The 23,376-nt window shown below is 31.7% G+C and overlaps 4 protein-coding genes across 4 annotated transcripts; 2 read left to right on the top strand and 2 right to left on the bottom strand.

Moving 5' to 3' along the window:
• Positions 1–212: 212 nt before the first annotated feature.
• LOC130503973 (proline-rich receptor-like protein kinase PERK10) lies at positions 213–1,701 on the top strand. The gene is made up of 2 exons (XM_056998542.1): positions 213–361; positions 409–1,701. Exons 1-2 carry the CDS (start codon positions 254–256, stop codon positions 1,420–1,422), a joined length of 1,122 nt encoding a protein of 373 aa, XP_056854522.1. The 5' UTR covers positions 213–253; the 3' UTR covers positions 1,423–1,701.
• A 1,388-nt stretch (positions 1,702–3,089) lies between these two features.
• Positions 3,090–4,186, top strand: LOC130494314 (cytochrome B5-like). Its single transcript, XM_056998544.1, has 4 exons — positions 3,090–3,365; positions 3,448–3,563; positions 3,651–3,717; positions 3,810–4,186. Exons 2-4 carry the CDS (start codon positions 3,486–3,488, stop codon positions 4,070–4,072), a joined length of 408 nt encoding a protein of 135 aa, XP_056854524.1. The 5' UTR covers positions 3,090–3,365; positions 3,448–3,485; the 3' UTR covers positions 4,073–4,186.
• A 1,695-nt stretch (positions 4,187–5,881) lies between these two features.
• Positions 5,882–7,837, bottom strand: LOC108853508 (cytochrome P450 78A6). The gene is made up of 2 exons (XM_018626923.2): positions 6,791–7,837; positions 5,882–6,627 (listed from the first exon to the last, which is right to left on the bottom strand). The coding sequence occupies exons 1-2, from the start codon at positions 7,754–7,756 to the stop codon at positions 6,010–6,012; spliced, it is 1,584 nt and encodes a 527-aa protein (XP_018482425.1). The 5' UTR covers positions 7,757–7,837; the 3' UTR covers positions 5,882–6,009.
• A 9,976-nt stretch (positions 7,838–17,813) lies between these two features.
• Positions 17,814–19,077, bottom strand: LOC130503974 (homeobox-leucine zipper protein ATHB-7-like). Its single transcript, XM_056998543.1, has 2 exons — positions 18,669–19,077; positions 17,814–18,572 (listed from the first exon to the last, which is right to left on the bottom strand). The coding sequence occupies exons 1-2, from the start codon at positions 18,996–18,998 to the stop codon at positions 18,195–18,197; spliced, it is 708 nt and encodes a 235-aa protein (XP_056854523.1). The 5' UTR covers positions 18,999–19,077; the 3' UTR covers positions 17,814–18,194.
• Between the last annotated feature and the right edge of the window lie 4,299 nt (positions 19,078–23,376).

Raw genomic sequence — 23,376 nt, 5'->3', positions numbered from 1 at the left:
AAATTAATTACAGGAGAGAAGCTTGGAAATGACACTTAACGATTGATACCAGTCGTAAAATGTGGTTTTTGCAAGCTGGAAATCTTATTGCATGAATCTGATACCTTTCTTCTCCATTTGCTTTTTTCTTTTCACGCTTCTTGTACTTTGGCTTTTTTGTTCAACACACTTGTCTATTATATACGTTTTGTTACATATCGTAATTGTAACATTGTGATTTCACACTAATAACATCTTACATTTCATTTGTATAATGTCTAACGTGCGTCCATGGTTCCGTCTCGCTAGCATCGCTAGACCTACATCACAAGGCTCAAGCGACCCACCTCCTCCTCCACCTCAACCTCGACAAACCCTAGCCGTCAGGTTGTAGTCAGACAACAGCCGAAACAACCGTCACCTACACAGCAGCAACAACCTCCTTCGCCTCCACGTCAGCAACGACCTCCTTCGCCTCTACGCCAGCAACGACCTCCTTCGCCTCCACGCCAGCAACGACCTCCTTCGCCTCCACGTCAGCTTCCTTCCCCACCACGTCAGCAAACTCCTCCACCTCCTCAAGAGCGGTCTCCATATCATTCACCGCCGAGCCGCTACATGTCACCACCGACCCCACCAAAAGCTAAGTCTCCGTCGCCCCCACCGCCACCACCTCGGTCGTCATACACGCCGCCACCATCTCCCAAGGAGGTTCAAGAAGCTTTCCCACCGCGAAAACCAACTTCACCGCCGAGTCCAGCCCATTCAACTAGGTCAACAAAATCTGAACCAGAGAGTTTTCGAAAAGCACCATCACCGAGAACACTCTCTCCTTACTCTCTCCCACCTCCTCAGTTACATTTCGAACGTGAAACCACTCAGAAAAACATTCTCACGGCCGAGAAAACAAGCCAACTCCAAGAACCAAATCATCATAACCAGAGCCATAACCATAATAATCAAGGCAACAACACCAAGAGGACTCATCGTCAACAACCTTTTTCTGGTTCCGAAAACATAATGGGCACACGAGCCATCACCATTGCAGGTGAAAACAAAGGTGCTGTAATGGAGATTCTACGCTCACCATCAGGCAACAGAACCGGAGGAGCAGGACCACATCCCTCTGTGGGGTTTAGCGGCACTGGAGAGAAAGGACGGCGACTTCAAAGCAGTAGTAGCAGCAGCAGCAGCAGTGATGAAGGAGAAGGGAAGAAGAAAACCACCAAGAACCCTAATAATAATGCCAATAATAGTCATCATCTTCCGATGAAAGCATTTATGAACAGTAACGTTCAGATGATAAACAACTCTCTTGTTTACAACTCGATGGCGACTCATCATGATCCTGGTGTTCATCTTAAAATCTCTCGGAAACCTGGCTCTGGCAATGGTTTCCACGTCAAGGATTACGGTAATAATGACGGCGGATACACCAACTGAAAAAGTAACATTTATTCCGAAAAGGAAAAGAAAACCAAAAACAAAGTTAAGGGTTTTGGGTTCTATTTACAATAAATTCAATTTGTTAAGAAAAAATAAAAAAGAGGAAAAAAAGGAATAAGAACAAAAAAACGAGTGGGGTTAGTGGTTTATGATTATTCTCTAATCTTTTTATGACCTTCTCACTCACATGGAGTCTTGATCCGTTTATTGCAACGGAATTTTTATATAATTTGTAACGTCCTTTTGTCAAACAATAATCATGAAATCGTTTCATCATATTCTATCAGATACGCCCATATTATTATCGACTTTTCTTTCTAAGAATAATAAAATTCACCCAACAAATACACCCCTATATATAAGAGAAATATTAAGACCTTTAAATCATAAAACATGTCATCACGAAAATCAATTTCAAAATCTTTAAAAAATAAATTCGTCAATCTAAACATATAATACATTTTCATATAATTAATTATATAACTAATTATTAATATAAAATATTCTTCATTATTATCTTAAATAGAATATATAGAATTAACTAATCTGATCAAAATATATATGATAGTTAATGATTTTAAATAATAAAGATTTGATAATAGTTTATACATCCCCTATCATTATTGTTTTTATACTATATTATTAAAATAAACTAGACAATTCAAAATATATGTTATATTTTGAATTTTTTAAAATGAATATAAATTAATAATCTTGTAAAAAATCTCATTTTGAAAATTTGTGATCAATGGTTTAGTTTTTATTTATAGCAAGATACAAAATGTTCATAAAATTATATGAGTAAGATGTCTTATTTAATAAATATTAGATTAATATATATATATATATATAAGAATTTTGAAATTTAAATACTAAAAATTAGATTATATATATATCTTTTAAATTAAATTATATATTATAACAAATTCATAAATATTTAAATTTTAAAATTTTTACTGAAAAAATACTAAAAAATTAAAATTTTAGTTTCAAAAATTTCAATGAATTTGTCAAAATGATTATAAATTAATAAAATATCAAAAGTTCCATATTTGAAAATTTTTCTTATCAATGTTTCAATTTTTTTTTATAAAAATACAAATAATTATAAAACCATGTGAGTAAGAAAATTTTATTTAATAAATAGTCTTATTAAAATGATATACTATACATTGATATTCATATCATTTAAATTTAATTATAAAAAATATAAAAATAAAAATTAGTATTTCGATTTATTTACCATAAAATAATTGTAAATAACAATTATTTTTTTGATTTATATGTACACACAAATTTAGTTATATATATATAATAGTCACTGATCTTGGAGGAAAAAGAGATTTATAAGTTTTCATGAAAATATTTCTATCGTTTATGGGCCTGATGAGAAATCTTTGAGGCTTTCTCAAAAGTCTAAAACAAAATAAACAATGATGCCTGACTTGTTTTTGAGAAAATTAAAACGTGAAGAACTTCACCAACCTACCTGAGGTGGCTGACCACTTTGAGGCATATTCTTCACGTTTCAATATGGTAGGTGCCATTTTTTGACTTTTCTTTCACTTCCTTAATCTAGCTGTAAATAAATTGTGGGTAAGGTATCGAAGGAGCGGTCAACTATAAGTTGCTACGTTCATTGTCCATCTTCAAAAGCTGGGAAATAAACTATTTTTTTGACCTGTGAACAAAAAAAACTATTTATTTACCCTATTCTATTATAGCTCCCAGACAAAACAAGACCGTTTGATCAAAAAAAAAAAGGACAAAACAAGACCGTAAGTTTATTTTGTATTTTTAAATCAAGAAATAACAAAATTCAAGAGCTTCACCAACTTACAATATAAACAAAATTCAAGAGCTTCACCAACTTACAATATAAACAGAACGCGTGTGGTCTCGAGAAGTTTGCGCTCTGTTTTATATTGGTTCATAATCGTGTAAGCTCTTCCCTTTTACCATCTTACTTTCTTGATTTCGTTTCAGTCTAATGAAACTTTATACAAATGTCCTCTATTTCAGGTTCATTTCTAGCCGGCAAGAGCATAAGAAAGTAATCAATGGCCAAGCTTATCTCGTTTCATGATGTGGCTAAACATAAGTGCAAGAACGATTGTTGGATTCTTATCCATGGAAAGGTCTCAACCAAAAGATAAAATTCCCTAAAACCCTCTATTTTTGGCCATCTACTAGTTTTACAAAACAAGTGAATACTGAATCCACAGGTTTATGACATCAGCAGTTTCATGGACGAACATCCCGGCGGTGACAATGTTCTACTCGCCGTCACCGGTACGTATAATTAACCATTGGTTTAGTCCGGTTCGTTTTTTTTAAACTTTTCTGTCGGTTTTAATAATCTTGTGATTTGTTGAAAAATGAAGGAAAGGACGCGTCCACTGACTTTGACGATGTGAACCACAGCAATGATGCGAAAGACACAATGAAGAAGTATTATATTGGTGACGTTGACAAGTCAACTGTCCCGGTGACGGCGAAATATATTCCGCCGTGGGAGAAAGAATCTACGGCTGAAACCACAAAAGAAGAATCTGGAAACAAGATGCTTGTATACTTGGTTCCTCTCTTGATTCTCGGCGTTGCTTTCTTTCTCAGATTCTACAACAACAACAAGCAGACAGCTTAAAAGCAATTATGTTGAGAGAGAGATCCATCGCACTGTTTCATAATGCTGTAATAATATGTAGGCTTTGTGTGTTTGTAATAATGGCATCTTCAAAGAAATGAGTTGGCCCATGAATAGTGTCTGATTTATCTTAATGTGACTGAGCCGTAGCAATGAGGCCCGTGTTATATCCCAGTATCTCAATACCATAGGTTTTATGTTGCTATCACTAACTATATAAACAATCAACTAGACAAAATGAATGGGTTTTCTAATGAAAATGGGTGTGGCATGCTCGCATGCATTGAGTAGTCGTATTAACTATGTACAATGGTTGTATAGATTCAACACCCTAATTTACATTTTTACAATCAACATCATATTCTTTTTTGTCATCTATTAATTCAATACATACACAAATTTTATCTCTACAATGATTTTGTTTGATAAAATTCAACACTCTAATTTGTATTTTTATTTCTATAGCAATAGCTATATATGAATTCAAAAATTGATTGAATTAAATTAAATAATTTAAATGACACTGTTTTAATAATTAAAATGACATAATTTTAATCGAGTTCATAAAATTAATATTAGTAAATAAAATAAAAATATAAGGAAAACATATATTTTTATCCTATATTTAAATGAAATGAAACTAATCTCTATTTGTAGATCATTAAAAATAATAAGTTTTGTTTTCTATAGAAAAATATTTTACAGTGAAATAATGAAATTTAAACTATTAGGTGAAAAAAAAGATAACCAATAATAATAAAATACATGTTAAAGTGGACTCCAATTTATTTACTTTCAACCCGTTAAAAGTATTCAACACTTGTGAATCTACGTATATTTTCTTCGGTTCAACACCCACTTTACATTGCTTTCAACAGTTGAATATTATTCAACATGCTCATTGTTGAGACTCTTTCTTTTTTGTTGAATACACATGTATAAAAACACTAAAGAAGGAAAAATCATGGCATATTTACAACTTCGATAAGGATGAGGAACGAATGTAATATATAAGAAATATAGAAAATGAACTTACTATAATTGTGTAATATACAAGAAAAATAACTTACTACATATGTTAATTGAAGATATGAAAACAGCACATTGTCACATTCTACATTTCTAGCAAAAACTTTCGACATGTGATAAACCTTTATATTGTCGGTTAATTTTTTTGGCATTTTAAGGATACAAGGATTAACGAATGTTTTTTCTATTTATCATTTCCATTTGAACTTATTCGATTTTCATGATGCAAATCAATATTTATATTATAAGTTTACTTGTTCTTGTGTTGCTGTTGTTTTCATGGATAGTACTGAATATTCGAACAAAAATATGAAAATATTATGGGGCCAAATATTATTCTTTAGTAATATTTGCTGTCAAGATATTCTTTTATTTTATCTTTCAAAATCGAAGCGCGGATTACATGTGTTGTCAGAATGGGTAAACAATTCCAAGAGTATGTACATATATTACTATATTCTGAAAGATCGTTCACCGTAACCACGAAATAGATTTGATAATTTTATATTAGATTGTAATCTTGAATTATAATATAATTTACTCCAAAATTCTGTTAAAAATTAGTTTCAAAAAAAAAAAAAATTCTGTTAAAAAATAAATGTGTGAGTTGTTTAGTAGACTAGCAGAGAGCTTTAGGGTCAAACACCTGCGGGTTACACATAATCCGCTCAGCTATAGAATGAATTAGGAACACGTTCTAGAAAACTAGTGAATGTTTTTCGTATATTATAGGATTATACTAATTACTAAAATAAACTGCGATGTACCAGTGTACGTATATAAATTTAGAACACAGCTATAAATTACTTTTCATTGTATTTACAATAGTGGAGACACGTCACTCACCTTTCAGACTCACAAATCACACACACGCACAAAAACACCTTACGCATGAAAATATTAAAACCTTAAGTGCGTCTACGGCGCAGCTTAGCAGCAAGAGGATTAGCCATCTCACAAGATAGCCTTAGTTTCTCAGATAAGTCAACTCCGTTTCCATTGGACAGTCCCCATTCAAATTCGTGTAACAGCGCCGCGGTCCAGAACGTAACGGTTGTCAAACCAAGATTCTTACCGGGACAGATCCTACGACCAGACCCGAAAGGCGCTAGTCTCAAATCCGACCCAAGAACCGAGAACTCCACCTCACCTTCTTTGGTCATGAATCTCTCAGGTCTGAACTCCAAAGGATCGACCCACACGTGTGGATCATGCGCTATTGCCCACATGTTTACCATTGCTGTGGTCCCTGCCGGAATAAAACGACCATCAACGATCGTGTCAGTTATGGCCAAACGGGCCCATGAAAGAAGTGGGCCTGGAGGATGCATTCTCAGGACTTCTTTCACCACAGCCGTCAGATATGAAAGTGAAGCCAAGTCAGATTCATCTACAGCTCTTGATTTTCCGACCACTAAATCAAGTTCAGCCTGTGCCGTTGCTTGAATATCTGGATGAATCACCATCCTAGCGAGGATCCACTCGATTAGAACCGCCACCGTGTCTGTTCCTCTGAATATCATCTCCTGTGAGAATAATATAACCATAATAAATACAATATAGTATTTATAGTACTCAAATTTTTTAATAAAATCTGATAATACATATTTTAATGCTTTATTTATCCTACCGCATGTCACATTCCGTCTATAAAATTCATGTTTTATTGGACTTATATAATTTAATTACCCATAGAACGGCGATGATGTCCGGGTCGGATAAATGATCAGAGCCATGCAGGGAGAGCAGGACGTCCACGAAATCACGAGGCGAGTCACCGGTTTGATTACGATGCTCGGATATAATCCGGGATACAAACCGGTTTACCTTCGGTACGAGTGCGGAACATCTAGACCGGATTCTCTGTGGATCAAATTCCGATAACCAAGGAAGGTGATCGGTCCAGTTCAATGTTCCGAGCAAATCATAGCCTTCTTCGACCAATTCACGTAACTCACTATGGTCTTGATCAAGCTCGTACTCTTGTCCGAAAACAGAGCACATCATGTTGTTAAGCGACGCCGTTTTGAGCAATTCACGAACATGACCTACTCCGTTAGTGCTCTGTTTTTCAAGAAGTCCCACCATCTGGCTAGCGATCACTCGCCTCTGCGTCTCGGCACGTCTGATCTGTTTCGGACTAAAGAGATGGTTCGAAGCGATCCGACGCAGAGTGCGCCAGTAAACACCGTGTGGTGCGAAACCAATCGCCCGGTTAAACATCAGAGAGTAAGCCGATTCCTTAACCGGCCGGTCAGCAAAAACAAGGCTATTGAGAATCTCTTTAGCAACGTCGGGATTGCACGTGACGATCATGCGTGTCTCGCCTAAGCTGAAAGCTAAGAGCCGTTTGGCTCCGAACTTCGCAGCAACATCTGCGATTCGGCGGTGAGCTAGAGTGCTGGACATGAGAGACATGCTTCCCACAAAAGGGAACCCTCTTGGACCGGGAATAACCGTACCGGTTTTGTTAGTTAACCGGCGGGAGAGATATTTGCCCCATGCAGGCCCACCGGGATATGTCCAGCAGAACAGAGAGACGGCGAGCCATGCGAATACGATGGCTAGGACAGAGAGAGCTAGATTGGTTGGGCTTAGAACGCTGCATTTGGAAAGAAGGGCAAAGATTAAGGAGCTTTCGAGTTCAGTAGCCATGGGGGATCAACGGGAATGTATGTGAGCTTGAAGAGAAAAGGGAGAGAAACAAAAAGAGAGTGTATTTTGGTTTGTGGGGGCTTAAAGATCAGCAGATGGCTTGGTCTTTATATAGATAATCAGAACTCAACAAAACTGTTACCATTTTGTAAAAAAATATTTTTTTTTTTTTTTTTTTTTTTTTTTTGTAAAAAAGATATTTAATGTTCTTTGTATATGTATATGTATATGATTTCCTTTAGAATATATAATTTAGAGGATTTTTAATAATATATTTGTTGTAGTTGTATGTTATTCTATTATCCCTCTCTATGTCAAGAATGTGTTCTTTTTTGCCATCATCAAGAATGTGTTCATTGTTCTAATATTCTTTTTTTTTGTCATCATCAAGAATGTGTTAAAATCATTACATACATAAATATAAAATTTTCAAATAAGTTTTCGGAATTTTGATCATAAATCCAATCTTTTTTTTTTTGCCAAAAATCATAAATCCATAAATCCATAAATCCAATCTTTCACACACACATATGTATAAGGCAAAAATCAAATAATTTCCTAGTTGTTTTTTGAAAATGCGTATTCATGTGCAGTTACATAATTACTAATTTGATTATTTAACCCGTTATTATTAGAAGGGTTTGAAATAAAATCTATATGTGTAAGAGTGTACATAGAGTAAAATACGTCAATGGAACAAAATATATGTAATTCCCCATTACTTAGCTAGATAATTAAAGCTGCCGAGCTTGTTTCCAGCAGACTCGATCGACGTTGACGATTGTGAATCTCTTTTGGATGAATATCTTACAATTGAAATTGAAAACTTGAAAGTGCTTGTAGTTTTTATTCCAATATTTTTTTTGAAAGGAAAAAAAAAGCAAGACCGTTCAGCCACAAGATAAAGATGGTTACAGAGTCTTCTTGTTCATTGATCTGTTGATAAATAAACACCAAAAAGGTGTTTTCCATATAAAATAAAACAACAACACCACTTTGAATGTAACCGTTTAAATGATTTACATGGTTTTGTAAACATGAATATTTGTAATTTTAACCGTGCATAACATCTGTATTTGCAACAGGTGGCTTTCATTGCAATTGAATGAAAATATGAATCTTATTGATTAGGAATATAAACTAAAGAATGTAATAAATAGGTGTAATGTGATGGTTACATCATTTAACTTATTGCAAACGCTAAGTTAATTATCATCGCGACCGTTGAATAAAACGTAAATCATGGAGTCTGCTTGTATTAATGAAATTCATTATATCTGTTACTCCCTCTGTTTTTAAAAGATTCATGTTTTAGAAAAAAAATTTGTTTCAAAAAGATACATTTTCTACATTTTCAAGACATTAATTAATGAAAAATTGTATATTTCCAAAAATATAATTGTATTTATTAAAATCTTATTGGTTCAAAATTTTGGGGAATTGTTAATTAATAAAAACAATGCATTGGTAACTAAAATTTTATGTTTTTCTTAATAAGTGTGAAAAATCTAAAACATGGATCTTATAGAAACAGAGGGAGTAATTTGTAACCCAGTTGACTTGACGTATCCCAATCAATTATCTAGCTGCTTATTTACATATAACTTTTTGTTGTCTTTCATATCAAGTTTTTCTTTCAATACTCGTTTCAAAATATTACATATTTTATCTTTTTCACACATATTAATAAAAATATTAAATTTAAGTATTGAAAGCATAATTTTATGTGATTATCTATTTTTCATGATTCTAAACCAATAAGAATTCAGTAAATTATATAAATATTTTTAAAATTTGCAATTAATCATTATTAATAAAAATATATTGATAATATAAATTTTTTTTTTTTGAAACATTTTTTTCCTTAGAATATGTATTTTTAACAAACGGGGGGAATATACTTATATAAATATTACAACTACACGAAGTATTAGGAATTTGATTGTTCTAGATTTTTAATCTCCAAAATTTTTAAAGTAATGTCACTTGTTTTCTTATATATGTAAACAAGGAATTTGATTGTTCTAAAAAAGCTGAAATAAAGCAATTAGAGTTTAAGAAAAAATATAAATCATAATTAAGAACTAGAGGAGGAGCGAGGGATAGCATTGAAATTATGAAAATGGTGAGAGGATACAAGCACTATAAGTATATAATGCCTCTTTGGTCGTATACCGGCCAAAACAAAGAAAACTACCCTACATATTACTATGTTATGCGGTTCACAAAAAGATTACAACCAACTGTAGTTGATCATACAGTTACAAAAAAACTGAAGTTGATCATAGAGCATCCGGTACGGTGACTAATAAGAAAAGGGATCCCAATAAGAAAATGAGTTTAACGGCTCAGCGCCGTCATACGTTGGCGCGTGAGTCTTAACTCTCAAACTCCCTTGGATCTATGCTACTTCGAGTGATGTCATATTTTGTGGAGCCCAAATTCAGTATCTTCGCAGTAAAAATCTAAAACTGAAGTCATCGGTACTGTACTCGAATCACGGAGACCTAGGTAATAACTAGTTTTGCCGAATAAGAAAATGGTTTAATTGCCTACATTTTGTTTTAAAAACCTAGGTTTATCTCAACCAATATTAAGAATTTTACAATTTAATTTGACTGTAACCGATACGAAATGACCGTGTGTACTATATATTGTAACCGTGTCAGATTTGAGTATTTTAATATCTGACGAGTTCTTGATTAATAAGTCTCTTTTTTGGCTAAAAAATGTTACAAAAGGAACTTATAACGGCTTGACACTTTCCAACTCTCAATACGTTTTTTAACATGGACGTGGGAGCGATAAATGAGTTCTCCAATAGGGGTTGTCCACAGTTGCGCGCTTCATTATTTTTCTAATGTAACAAGACAAACTTGTCATTTAACTAACCGTGATCTAGAAATGTTAAGAGTAAACTCAACTGTAAACAGGTAATATCAAGATAGCGTGTCTTTTTGTACTTGGTACTACTAATCCACGAGTCAAACTTATATTAGTTTACTAAACTTAGTACAGAGTAATTACTATTTTATATTATACATTTTATATATGAATATTTACCACCATACATTTATAAATTTTATCACAATATTTCTTCTGTGATATCATATATAAAAATTACTAAACATTATTAACTATAAGTCATAAGATATGTTATTCTTATCCAGTCGTATATACATTATCTTATATTTTGGTAGAATGACTCAAATATTGTTGACCTTTGATAACTAATAATGCTATCTTAGCCACATGATTGTTGCTATCAGTTTATAATTCATCTGCCGCTAAAACGTGGTGTTTAAAACTAGAATATTCTTATATTTATATAAAGATTCCACAGGAAATATTTATGTGTTAGAAGTTTCGTGGTATTTAGATCGAACTGATAAGTATTTGCTGTAACAAATAATCAAACGGAACTGAACATGAAAAAAAATTCGTGACAACGCATATTGACTAATTTTAACAGAGGTAAATGAATTTTATGTGGATCTTTAACAGCTTTTTGTTTTCATCCGTTGATTTTGTTTACAGATTTGACTTATCAGATCATTCGCTCTCTGGTTATGTCACGTGTGTGAGGTTCGAGGGACCAATTGCGTGATCGTGCCAAGATTGTGAGTGTGGTTTAATTGGCATATGCACTTGGCTTCGGTGGAAAAATGGCTGGGAAATTACCATAGTATCGACCGCCTAACCTAATCAAGCTTAATTAGAGGAGATGAACCAAATGGCACAATGGTTATGTAAGGTCCCACATGATTCGGTGAACACACAAAATCTCATATTGTCCCATATACATATATCGTTTGCTAAGTGCTTGTCGACAACGATCAGATAAACTCTCGTGTGCTTCTGATTAGAACTGCCTGTCTGTTGATCTAACATCCACCTATGCTTTATCTTGTTTTGTCATGGTTATTTATGTATATGTTTTGTTTTGTTTCGGTTTTGGTCTGAAACCAGTGAGGATCCGTCCAAAGATAAGACTTGGTCATTAAATGGTCTGGCAAGGATTGCAACTCCTCCCCCCCACATCTGATTTCAACATTTGACTATGTTTCAGTAGATCTACTTCTACACAGTTTGGTCATCATAACAAAAATTTAGATGATTCATGGAATTGACGAAGTATAACAACGTATTATTTTTCAATTATATGCAAAATTTTAAATATAAATTGTAATAAATGCATGTGTATTGAACTGATTTGGTAGAAAATGTTTTCGTAATTGTTTTCTAACGTTCTGCTAATATCCACAACACACAACATTTATGGGTATTCACCGGATAGTCAACAAAACATGAAAAAATTAGCGGGTTTTGTCATCAATAGTTTTGTTGGGTCATGGAAACGACAATTTCTTGAAGGGGATGTCTCTATATGAACGTAGTCGATTCCGCTTTTAGACGGGGCAAACTAAAATGTTGTTAATGAGTTTAGTTTCAAACAATGACCATATATCACAATAGTTTAATCAATATTCTAAAATACGGTATTCATGTTTAGACATACGGCATTTAGGTGCTATACAATAATTAATTATAACATTTTCGTTTTCATGTATACAATTTTATGTGGATTTATATAGGTTAAATGCATAATAACGTTCAGACAGACATTATAAAATGTCTAAACAAATTTTAAGCATTAATTTTCAAAAGTTAAAGTATTAATATTATTATATATTATTAATATCATGTGTATATATAATTATGGCTATTAGATTAATTATTTGGAAATAATTATTTATAAGATTTATCATCTTTATATATTCAAACTTGTTTTAGTTTTTTTATAATTTGAAACTATTTATATATGTTAAACTATACTCATGTAAATATAAAGTTTTTTTGTCAGCCTATAAATTATATTTGAAATATTACTTTTTATAAAACTAATAGACATATAATAATTTGACATTTATATTATATAAAAACATGTATTTGCTTAGATACTGTTTAAGTGTCTACATATACAGTTAGATGTTAGAAATTCATATGCTAATGCATAGCGCGTTTTAAATCAGTGAGTGTAAAAATACACTCATATATTTCATTGCCGAAAAGTATTTGTACGTTATAGTACGTACTTAAGATAGGCCTTAGTACCAACTATAGATAAGCAATGATGAAATTTAAACATCAATGGTTGATTTTCAAAAGTCATTCTTATCAATTAGAACCATCTCCTCTCTTTTGACGTCTGGAACCCTCTTCTTTTAGTATAATTACAAATATTATTTTGACATACTTCACTCCAGCCTTTTTGTTAGGATTCCACACAAGTTAAAAATACAGATTCTATGTTCCATTATGATTATACTGATATAAAATAGTAGACGTATTTAACTTATTTTAAATTTAGTATTTTACATTTTATATGTATTTAGATGTTTTAATAGTATTAAGGCTGACATCAAAGCTATTTTAAAAATTATGGTAAAATAATATTTTCCTCAAAGTTCTTTATTTGATTTCTTTCTTTCCCGAGAGAATGCTAAGGAAGTCTACTATGAGCATTTTATCCGTTAAATTTGATTCGATTCGTTATTCGTTTCTATTCGATCCAAAAATTTTGGAAATCCGTAAGCTTTCGAAGGAAAGCAAATATTAAAATTCAATATCCATTAAAATCGAAACAAATCACAAATATTAAAATTTTGGGAAGCAAATATCCGATCCAATCCGTCAATATATAAATACATGTATATCTTGATTATATTTAAAGATTTAAATATATAAAATTATATAATTATTATTCTAACATATGATTTGACAGATTATGTTGACATTATTACTTATATAAAACTATTACATAAAACTAAGAGAAAACATTTATGACAATTATAAATTTTTTCTTAAGTTTTGTGTTATTATAATTTTTAACTAAATTTAAAAATTTACAAATATGTATGATTCATTATTTCTTTTAATTTTTATCTTTTATATCATGGAAAAAAATATTTTTACAAAATAAATTTGTATCAAACTTTTAAGATCACTTGTATTAATCAAAACAAATGTGATATCCGTAAGTATTCGCAAATATCCGCGAATATCTGTTTATTTCCGGATATCCGTTTTTGAATATCTGTATTTTTTTGAAATAAATTAAATCGAAAAATTAGATATCTATAACATTCAAAGTAAATCACAAATACCTTCAAAAACCCGGATATCCGATTTGTGCCTAGAATTTATTCCCGGATATGTATATAGGTCACATTAAAACTTTTTCGATACTACTATGATTGTACTTTTTATTTTGTCAACAAAATATAATATATACTTTGACTTACTAATATTATATTGTAATTATAATAATTATAACCATCTAATGTACACCTAACACCATATCACATTTTCAAAAGTAACGATCTCGACCCAAATTTAAGTTATGATGATCGCTTTATAAAAAAAACACTTTCCAATGTATATTCAATTTGTTTTTTATTTTTTAACTACAGATATGTATGGGCAACCTCCCGATACAAGTTTACCAAGAAAAAAACCCTCTCGATGCAATTTGATAGGGTTAAGATCTACAGACATGTATGGGCAACCTGTCGATACAATTTAATAGGGTTAACTTTCCCATTTTCTATGCTCCCAATATTCGAAATAAACTAAACCAAAGTTAAGATCTATCAAGGAGAAAAAGAGGGTAAGCAAGATATGGCGCAACCTGTGTTTTTTTTAATGAAAATTTTCAATTTTAAAAACAAAAACCTTTTAAGAGAATCTGCTACACTTTGTTACACTGTAAGATAGACATGCTGTATTGCCACCCACGAAATAATATATTTTAGTAAATTGGTCTGGTTTGCAGAAAATCACATTGAATATTATTGTTAAGCTATATGAGTTTCACGCTTAAAACTAATTGATAATTAATGGAGTAGCACATCTATCTTATATATTACTAAAGATCCCTTCCAATACCCGATGTGGAACATTTGTCCCTAATATGCTCTATCGAGATGATGGCTCTCTGAGCATCAATCTCGGAATGTTTGAACAAAGATCGATGGACCGACTTTGGACTGGATCGATGGACCGACTTTGGACTGGATCGATAATGGATCGGGTTCTGATACCATGTTAAGCTAAATGGGCTTCACACTTAAAACCAATTGGTAATTACTGGAGTGACTCATCTATCTTATATATTACTAAAGATCAATTCTAATACGCGATGTGGGACATTTATCCCTAATAATTATATCATCCGATCATCGTAGTTTACATGGATTTAGTACGATCGATCTCGAAAACCAATAATACTAGACACAGTAGACATTCGACCGGTGTTTAATCAATAAATTGACAATTTTGTGTTCGTGTTATCCAAATCAGATAAACGTGAATGTTAACATCCAAAAGGAAATAAGATCAACTAATAAATAAACGTTGATCCGAGTAAAATAAATCTAGCGTTTAGCTAATGCACCGATGAATTCAAAATATTTTTTGATTCGATCGAACGGTCTAAGCTAGGTGAAGATTTGATTCTGATAAAGTGTAGTGATGGAGTTATGTAACCTCAACTTGCATGCAAACTTTCTCTCTCTGTCTCACCTTGAAGATATTCTCCTACCAAAAAGCTTTGCATCATTCTCTTACACACTTTGAATACTTGTTAATCAACTAGAGTTCGAATATGAATCAAATTAAACTTTTTGACTGTGTGGAACTTTTCATTTTTCATTATACCAAACGACATAAACAATATCATGTGATTAGTTTTAGATTTGATGAACTAAGATCAACTGGTTTTTTGTCACTTATATTATCAAAAAAAATTAAAACCATAAATAATCCCTAATGCTTTTTAAACATTTTGAGTGTATTTAGCAAAAAAAAAAAAACATTTTGAGTGTAGAAACGTATTTCAAGGGCGTATACAACTGACACTCTTAATAAAAAATTTTTTAATTTCGAATAAGCTTCTTCTGCGATGAACTTTAAGATACTTTTTGAAAATTTGTGTGCCTCGTTTGTTTCGTCGAACAGTTGATACGATGTCGTTGTATACTACATATCCTCTGGGCTTTCATTTTAAGCAAACTCGATTTATAAATGGGCTTCTTGTGAGTTAGTTTAATGGTACTTTTCTTTTTGCGGCTTTCTGTTATTTTAAGTTTCATATAGATAGATTGCTCAAAAAAAAAAAAAAAGTTTCATATAGATACGCACGCCTATTTGACTACAATTTCATTTACTTTGAACTAGATCATGACCCGCCCGGTCGGGCGGGTTTTCATATTTTTTGGAAGCATGAGATATGTTTTTTTATTGTTATGAAATTTTTTAATTTATTTTTTGTACATTATAAAGTTAATTATTTAAAAAACAATTATTACATATTTACTCGGTGAATTTTATTATATTCTGATGTCTAATATATTACATGTGTCTGATATATAAACAAAAAGTGTTTAGTTTCGTCATTTTTATTATTATTATTTTTTTGGAAGTGATCGTGGGTGTGTAAAGATGATGTAGAAGATCAGTATTTATATTTAATTTTAGGGTAACAATAATGTACCACCGATATATATATACTAAACCAATTAAGTAATTTATAATAAATACCAAATCACAATATATGGTTACCGAGATATTATGTATAATTGTAATGACTTGGTGAATGTATTTTTCCATAAAATATTTTCTTTGAAAGTAAAATTCGAGATATCTATATATGTTATGTAAATAATCATATGCATCGAATATATACTACACAAATATTCTCTAAGGCAATTTCCTAATATATCTTATTAGCGAAATCACCCATAATTGTAAATATAGAATTATGGGTCATTTTGTTAATCTATTAAACATGTTTTATAAATAAATTTAATATTTTTAGTGTTATATATTTTTAGTTTTATAATAGTTATATTTATATTTATATGTCTAGTTAACATTATTATTCAGACCCGTGCATATACACATAATTTCAATTTTATTAAGATATTAAACTAATATAAAATAATTAGTCAAACATTTGTTAAAATTTTGGTATTTTATATATTTATGTAGACAAAAATGTATAATGAACATTTACAGTAGACTAATATAATAAAATTTGGTTTTATTTTATTTTGTTTTTATAATAAAATTCTAATTAAAATTATTTTATAATAAAATTATAATCATATGACTATTTTATAGTAGATAAAAATGATACATCTTTTTTAATAGAGAAGATATATTCTCAAAGAAATGTTTATATGTATTCTTAAGGTTTGGTGGTATTAAATTCAATTTTAATAATATTACACATTACATAATATAGAGGTAAATAGTATCTGTACATATATTTGTACATAATATGTTATGTTGAACCCGAGGACAATTTTAAACAATAATCGTATGCAACTATGCACTAACTTAAATAAAGAAAAGATGGAGTTGCTAATCGTATGATTATGAACATGAATATATTTCAAATCTTTTAATTAACGTTGGACCATTTATTTCCTAAACCAACAAAATAAAAGAAAGAGTCTCAGTCTATTAATGAATTCATGTGGATATCATATACCTATACAAGAGAGTGTGCATTTAATTTAAAATCTTACAAAATAATAGTTAGGTCCATTACAATGTTTCTGTTTTAATAAGATAGATATATTTTTAATGTAAACTTTATTGCAATTAAAAGATATACAATGAAAGTTTGCATAAGAACTAAAAACAAACCCTTAGGCTTTATTGGCAAAACAGATTGAGAGAAGGCCATCCTGGCTATGGCCTCCTAATGCTCTAATCACAGATGATATATACACATCAAAGAGTAAATTGTATCTAATCGTTGATTTCGAACAAGCGTTTTCCGCGATGTATTTTAGTCTGCATGGTTTGGTCGATTGATTTATCTCTCCGTTCATAATCAAACCCAATTTTTTGGACATCATATCTTTATTTCAAAATTTTATATATGCTTTGATTAAATAAAATGTGCTTAAACCTTTCTGAGTTAAGAAGATGTTTTTAACTGGGTGCCATTGTTCTTCTCGTGTTCCTAATATCAATGTTTTGTCACTAAAACCCAACTTAATTCTTGTATTGGTCTATACATAATGATGCACAAACAATATATTACATAGATGATTCTTCGCCTTCGATCCTTTATTTCATCTAAATCAAATCTTATAACTACTTAGCTACAAAGCATGATGAGTACTTACTACATTATTGTAAAGACTAATTAACTAAGAGAACACACCGACTCTTCCTAGCACAATTTATACAGACGAGTCATTTGCTTGACCTAACACCTCTATATCATGTGATGCAGACTTGTAAATTTTGATTTGAGTTTTTATCCATTATCTCGCTCTCTCTTGATCTTTTTTAGTCTACAAAAGACTAAAAGTACATAGTTTTCTCTTCATCTTATATGTTTATTAAGACCTTATATTGTTCATGACCAAAAATCCCACCATGGGTAATTGCTGCTGGATTGGTCCAAGAGATTAGTATTTGATTTGAAACCGCCCCAGTCATCAGATGATGTCAAGCAACTATCAGCTGGTTCCACAATGTTCATCAAGTGATCTGCTTCTTCTTCAAACCCAACAAAATACTCTCTCTTGATGTTGTTATTGTACCCATCATCATCATCATGACGACTTTTCTCATACACCTCCATCTCCGGCCTAACCTCCTCCGGTTCGGACCTCCTGTTCTCTTCCTTTTCTGATTCATGATCCGTGCTGCCTAGAGTTACCACCCCTTGACCATCACAACAATGTCTTCTCTCGTCCTGCTTTGTCTGCCTCTCCTCGTTTAGTATATGCAACTGCATAAAAGTTACAACAACAGCTCATCAATAATATAACCATTAAAACAGAGCTCTATATGTATACAACCATTAAATCATGTAAGATAACATTACCTCAGAGACTAAACCTTGATTTTCTTTCTTGAGTGACTCAAACTGAGAAGCTAAGTCGTTGTAGTTTTGTCTGAGAATGTTGAACTCTGTCTCTAGCTGCTTAGTCTTCCAACGAGCTCTCTTGTTCTGAAACCATATAGCCACTTGCCTAGGCTGCAACCCAAGCTCTCTCGCTAACTGAACCATCTTCCTTGGCTCAAGTCTCGTCTCAGACTTGAACCTCATCTCCAGTGATTTGATCTGCTCGTCGCTAAACCTTCTCTGATTGTTCTCGTTGTGAATGCTCTTCTTCATCTTCTTCATGGTCATGAAAGGATCTGCTGACATCATCCCTAAGATGATTTATGATTTTTGTTGCCTCTTTTTTTTTTTTTTGGAATCTCTGTTTTTGTGTTGCTGGTTCTATATATATACGTGTGCAATATATATATATATATATATATATATATATATATGTGTGTGTGTGTTTAATTTGATGATATTATTAGTTTTTCGAATTTTGGTTTAGGGGTCAATTGTATATAATAAGATATAAAGTTTAGGTTACTTTTGTAAATTTTATATTCTTTTTAGCTAAACGATTTGTGTGTCGACAGGTAACAATAGGGGAGGGGGGATTTTGGCTGCTTATAGCGTCGTCGTAATCACTTGTTAAGTCGAGTTCCATTTCAACGCAAACTTATCACCTAATTCCTTGTCAAGAATTTCCACCTTTTTATTTTCTTCTACTTTTCGATAACTCGTATAATTTTATAAAGTTTTGTTATAATATTACTTCTAAAATTATTTTTACAAAATTATCGTCTTGGGTGATAGAATTTACAACGCCTCTTTTTCATCTTGATAGCAATGAACTTGATCAAAGCTTTAAAACTGAAAATAAAAACACAGATACTTTTTTGGGCAATTAATCATTGCCTCTTTTTGGCTTTTTTCATTGACTTAAATAGAAGAAGGAACATGAAATAAAATGTGGGATCATGGATCCCTAGCAACAAGGAAGCACAAACAAACGTGAAAAGAACATGAGTTACTTTGTCCTACATTCTAGGAAACAAAGTTATCTCAGTTATTTGATGAATAAGAAAATACTAAACAAAGATCATCGTAGACTCATCACATCTTGGGGAAATAACTGGTTTTACGTTTATTTTAACTACCTTCTGTTTAGATATGTAGATTTGTATAGTGAAGCAAAAAAAATTCAAAAAAAGTGATCGAGGTTGCCCTTTACAGCACACGTAAAAACTCCCGTGCAAGTCACTCTGTCACTTACATATTGCCCATGCCCAAGTCCGTTGTGGTGAAGTTTTTATTTGGGGAAAATCATTTGTGAAGTTTTTATGTTTCAACAAAAAAAAGCGCCTGAATAATTCTTCAGGAATCTAGATTTCAAAATAAATTTTTGTTATGTTTTACTGTTTCCAAAGAAAAAAATTACGCTCATCATACAGAAATTAACAGATGACCAGATTTTTTTTGTTTATTTCAAACGGGAAACAAGATCATAGTCCATAGACTTCGTTTTCTTCACGGTAAGACAACTATAATAATTTAACAAATACAGTACTAGTAATGTGAAAACCAGCTTTTATTCTTGCTTTTGTGATTAGTTTAAGGTTTACGTTCACCTTGCTTGTGGAGATTATTTTGCCTAATTAATACAAATAATCAATTAAACTGGGTCATCTAGGCGTGACCCTTAGTTTTATTTAGTACTAATCTGATCCATGGAAGAAATGAAAAATACTCTACATAGTAAAAATAAAATAAAAATCTTGATGTCATTTCATTTGAATTTCTCTCAACATATCTATGAAAAAACATGTAAATTAGATTGAAAATTTTGAGAAGCTGCGATCAAAACCATCAAGTTCGGCCACTGAGCCAACTAGTTGTAATCAGAGAATGAGAGATCTTTGCTTTGGGACATCAAAGTTGACAGAAAGATGACGTGGCTGTTGATTTATGGTGGTGCCTGACTATTTTTGTCCAGCAAGAGGACAGACGTGTCGAGCTCAACATAAATATCGCATTTCTTATAAGAGCCGTAGCCGTAGGAGAGGACAAAGTTCTTAAAAGAAAAGTTTATTTAATTTCGGAAAAGACGGTTCCATGTCTTGTTTATATTTGCAAGCTCCTCGACTTTTTTTTTGAACTACATTTTGCAAGCTCCTCGACTTGCCGCGTGTATTTAAGTTTTCTGCTTATATGTTTACAATCAATAAAGATTTTTAGGGTATGGTGTCACGTTTGCAAACTGTTTTGTTCTTATTTGATCGCAAGACATACCCTTTGTTTTTTTAGCAACAAAGAGAGAAAAAAAATCTACCCTATGTACGCAACGAGTGAAAATAGATTGTTTCCTCATGGAGTAAACGTTGTGTATCACTAAAGTTTTGCTCAACAACGAAAGTCACGGTAACGCAATGGTTCTGTGAAACAACTGTAACCCATATTAATATTTACTCTGTTTCATTATATAAGTGTTATTTACGTTTTTTTTTTCAAAATAAATGTTATTCTATAATTTTAATGCAAGTTTGTATACTAAATCTATTTTAACCTTCTGAACAACTAATAAATTTTTATTTAATTAATTATGCATTGAATTGGGATATACAATATTATTCTATTATAAACAAAAAATCCGCGAAAATTATCAGAATAACACTTATTAAAAACCAGAGGAGTATATTTTTGACATGCATACTATCCTAGGATTCTTTGCAAGACTGTTAACTTATCTTTTTTTTGAAAAAAAAAAAGGTTAAACCCGGGTCAATTAATGACACAGACCTAATTCCGGGTGGGAGGTGCAGCCCACGGATAGACCTTCTCCCGGGTATTCAAATGGATCGTAAGCATGGACCCATATCCGCGTGGCCACGTGTGGAGTTAGTAATCTCATACTAGAAGAGAGTTGAACCCTGTCCTGTTAACTTATCTTAGTTTATAGAACTTCAACTATCATAACTTAAAATGATTTAACTTTTAAGAAAATGATTTACAATTAACGTCATTTAATCTTTCCACTATTTTTTCGTTTCCCACAACTGTGTACAGCCTTACAGGTTACGTCTTCTAATTCTTGAAATCTTATCTCACAATTCAAATATAAATGTTTTCGGAAAACCTAGCATAACTATGGAATTGTATTTTCTTTAGTGTGATATACAGTTAGTTTAGGAACTACAAACTAAACATTGACACAGATCTATTTTAAATATTCAAGGACGTTAATGTTAATCTCTTACTCATGCCTTTTTTTTGGTAAAATCTAATTCATGCTTTTTGTAATAATATACGAGGATTTAGTGTGTTACATACTTTTCATGAATTTATTTTTACATTTTTTCTTTGAATTCTTTATTATGTCTGCATTACTACTACTAGCAAGCAAAAGAATATTTTTGAACAACAATTCTGGAATGAACAGTAAAATTAAATCATGTTTTTTGGAGAAAAAAAATCATGTTTTCCCCAATTGACAATAATATTATAACTGATGGTGTCCATACATGATGCCAACGCGTGGTGCCAGAGGAAGAGACATTTCGTACCGTCTCTAGAAAAAGCTTATCTTTTCCTGATAATATTTTATTTAATAAATGGATGAAAATAAATATCTAATTGCTTTGGTCAAAATGATCACTTGTTTAATGATGTTATTATCAAAAATGATACTATAATACTCGTAGATTCTTCGTCACGGACAATTCAAGTGGCCAACAATCGTACCCTCCTTCTTCAACCACTACTACTATACTCGTTAAAGTGATGTTGGAAAATAAACGGCTCGACTTTTCTTACCGAGTAATTAAACAAGCAAATCTATCTTCGAAGTACATTAAATATAGGGTGTAATCAGGAAGATGGCAAAATAAAGGAGCGATAATTAATGAAGATAATGAGTGATAGGACATGAATAATATATACGTATCAGAATTTTCTTTTTCTTGTTTGGTTTACTTTCTCCGTGGATATAATATCCAGAATGAGGAAGACAAGTACACTTCATTCTATCTGAAAGATTTAATTAATTGCTTAATTTGCCATAACTATCTGAAGTAGTAAGTATATTATCTATAAATTGTTAATTGTATTAGTCATGGAAGCTAATCAAAGATTAGAATTAGGTTAGGTGTTAGATGGTTTTTAGTGCTTACTCTGTCGGATCAAAGACCTTCAACTGATTTAGTCATGTTAATTTGTTATTATGCTTTAATTAAGTCTAATTTACACCACCGAAAAATATTACTTCGACGGTTCGACCCCGGAATAATGCTTCTCTTACTCTGATATGTGCTACAGCCTACATGTAATCTTTTTATCTCTTAAAAAAGGTAAGCGAAGACAAAGAGAGTATTATGTACTTCTTGTTTTGTTGGACAAAAACAAAATGTCTTTCTTGTTTAGAAGGTCTATAATAGATGCTAGAGGCCCATTATCTCTTAGAAATTTATAAAAACGAAAGGAACTTCTGTTGGGGTCCCGGTCCCCTTAAGTGAACTAAAAGCCCACGATACCTACAATTGGCTAATACGTTTTATTATGGATTTTCTTGTCATAATCACATTTCATAATCAAATCAAAATGAACCCATAAGATATGTAGTCGTTATGTAGATTGTTTTTGGGACTACAAGAATATACATTTAGCACTAATCATCGATAAATGACTTTCGCTAATAATACAATGCGAGTAT

This window comes from Raphanus sativus, unplaced genomic scaffold, assembly GCF_000801105.2.
Source record: "Raphanus sativus cultivar WK10039 unplaced genomic scaffold, ASM80110v3 Scaffold1275, whole genome shotgun sequence".
Taxonomy (NCBI): Eukaryota; Viridiplantae; Streptophyta; class Magnoliopsida; order Brassicales; family Brassicaceae; genus Raphanus; species Raphanus sativus.
This window is presented reverse-complemented; position numbering and strand designations above follow the sequence as displayed.

Bases quoted from the DNA above. Each gene is read 5' to 3' on its own strand.
- LOC108853508 (XM_018626923.2), bottom strand. From the start codon at position 7,756: ATGGCTACTGAACTCGAAAGCTCCTTAATCTTTGCCCTTCTTTCCAAA. The intron at 6,628-6,790 runs GTAATTAAATTA...TTATTCTCACAG, and splicing joins ACATCATCGCCGTTCTATGG to GAGATGATATTCAGAGGAAC.
- LOC130503974 (XM_056998543.1), bottom strand. From the start codon at position 18,998: ATGATGTCAGCAGATCCTTTCATGACCATGAAGAAGATGAAGAAGAGC. The intron at 18,573-18,668 runs GTAATGTTATCT...ACTTTTATGCAG, and splicing joins ATCAAGGTTTAGTCTCTGAG to TTGCATATACTAAACGAGGA.
- LOC130494314 (XM_056998544.1), top strand. From the start codon at position 3,486: ATGGCCAAGCTTATCTCGTTTCATGATGTGGCTAAACATAAGTGCAAG. The intron at 3,564-3,650 runs GTCTCAACCAAA...CTGAATCCACAG, and splicing joins GGATTCTTATCCATGGAAAG to GTTTATGACATCAGCAGTTT. The intron at 3,718-3,809 runs GTACGTATAATT...TGAAAAATGAAG, and splicing joins TGTTCTACTCGCCGTCACCG to GAAAGGACGCGTCCACTGAC.
- LOC130503973 (XM_056998542.1), top strand. From the start codon at position 254: ATGTCTAACGTGCGTCCATGGTTCCGTCTCGCTAGCATCGCTAGACCT. The intron at 362-408 runs GTCAGGTTGTAG...TCACCTACACAG, and splicing joins AACCTCGACAAACCCTAGCC to CAGCAACAACCTCCTTCGCC.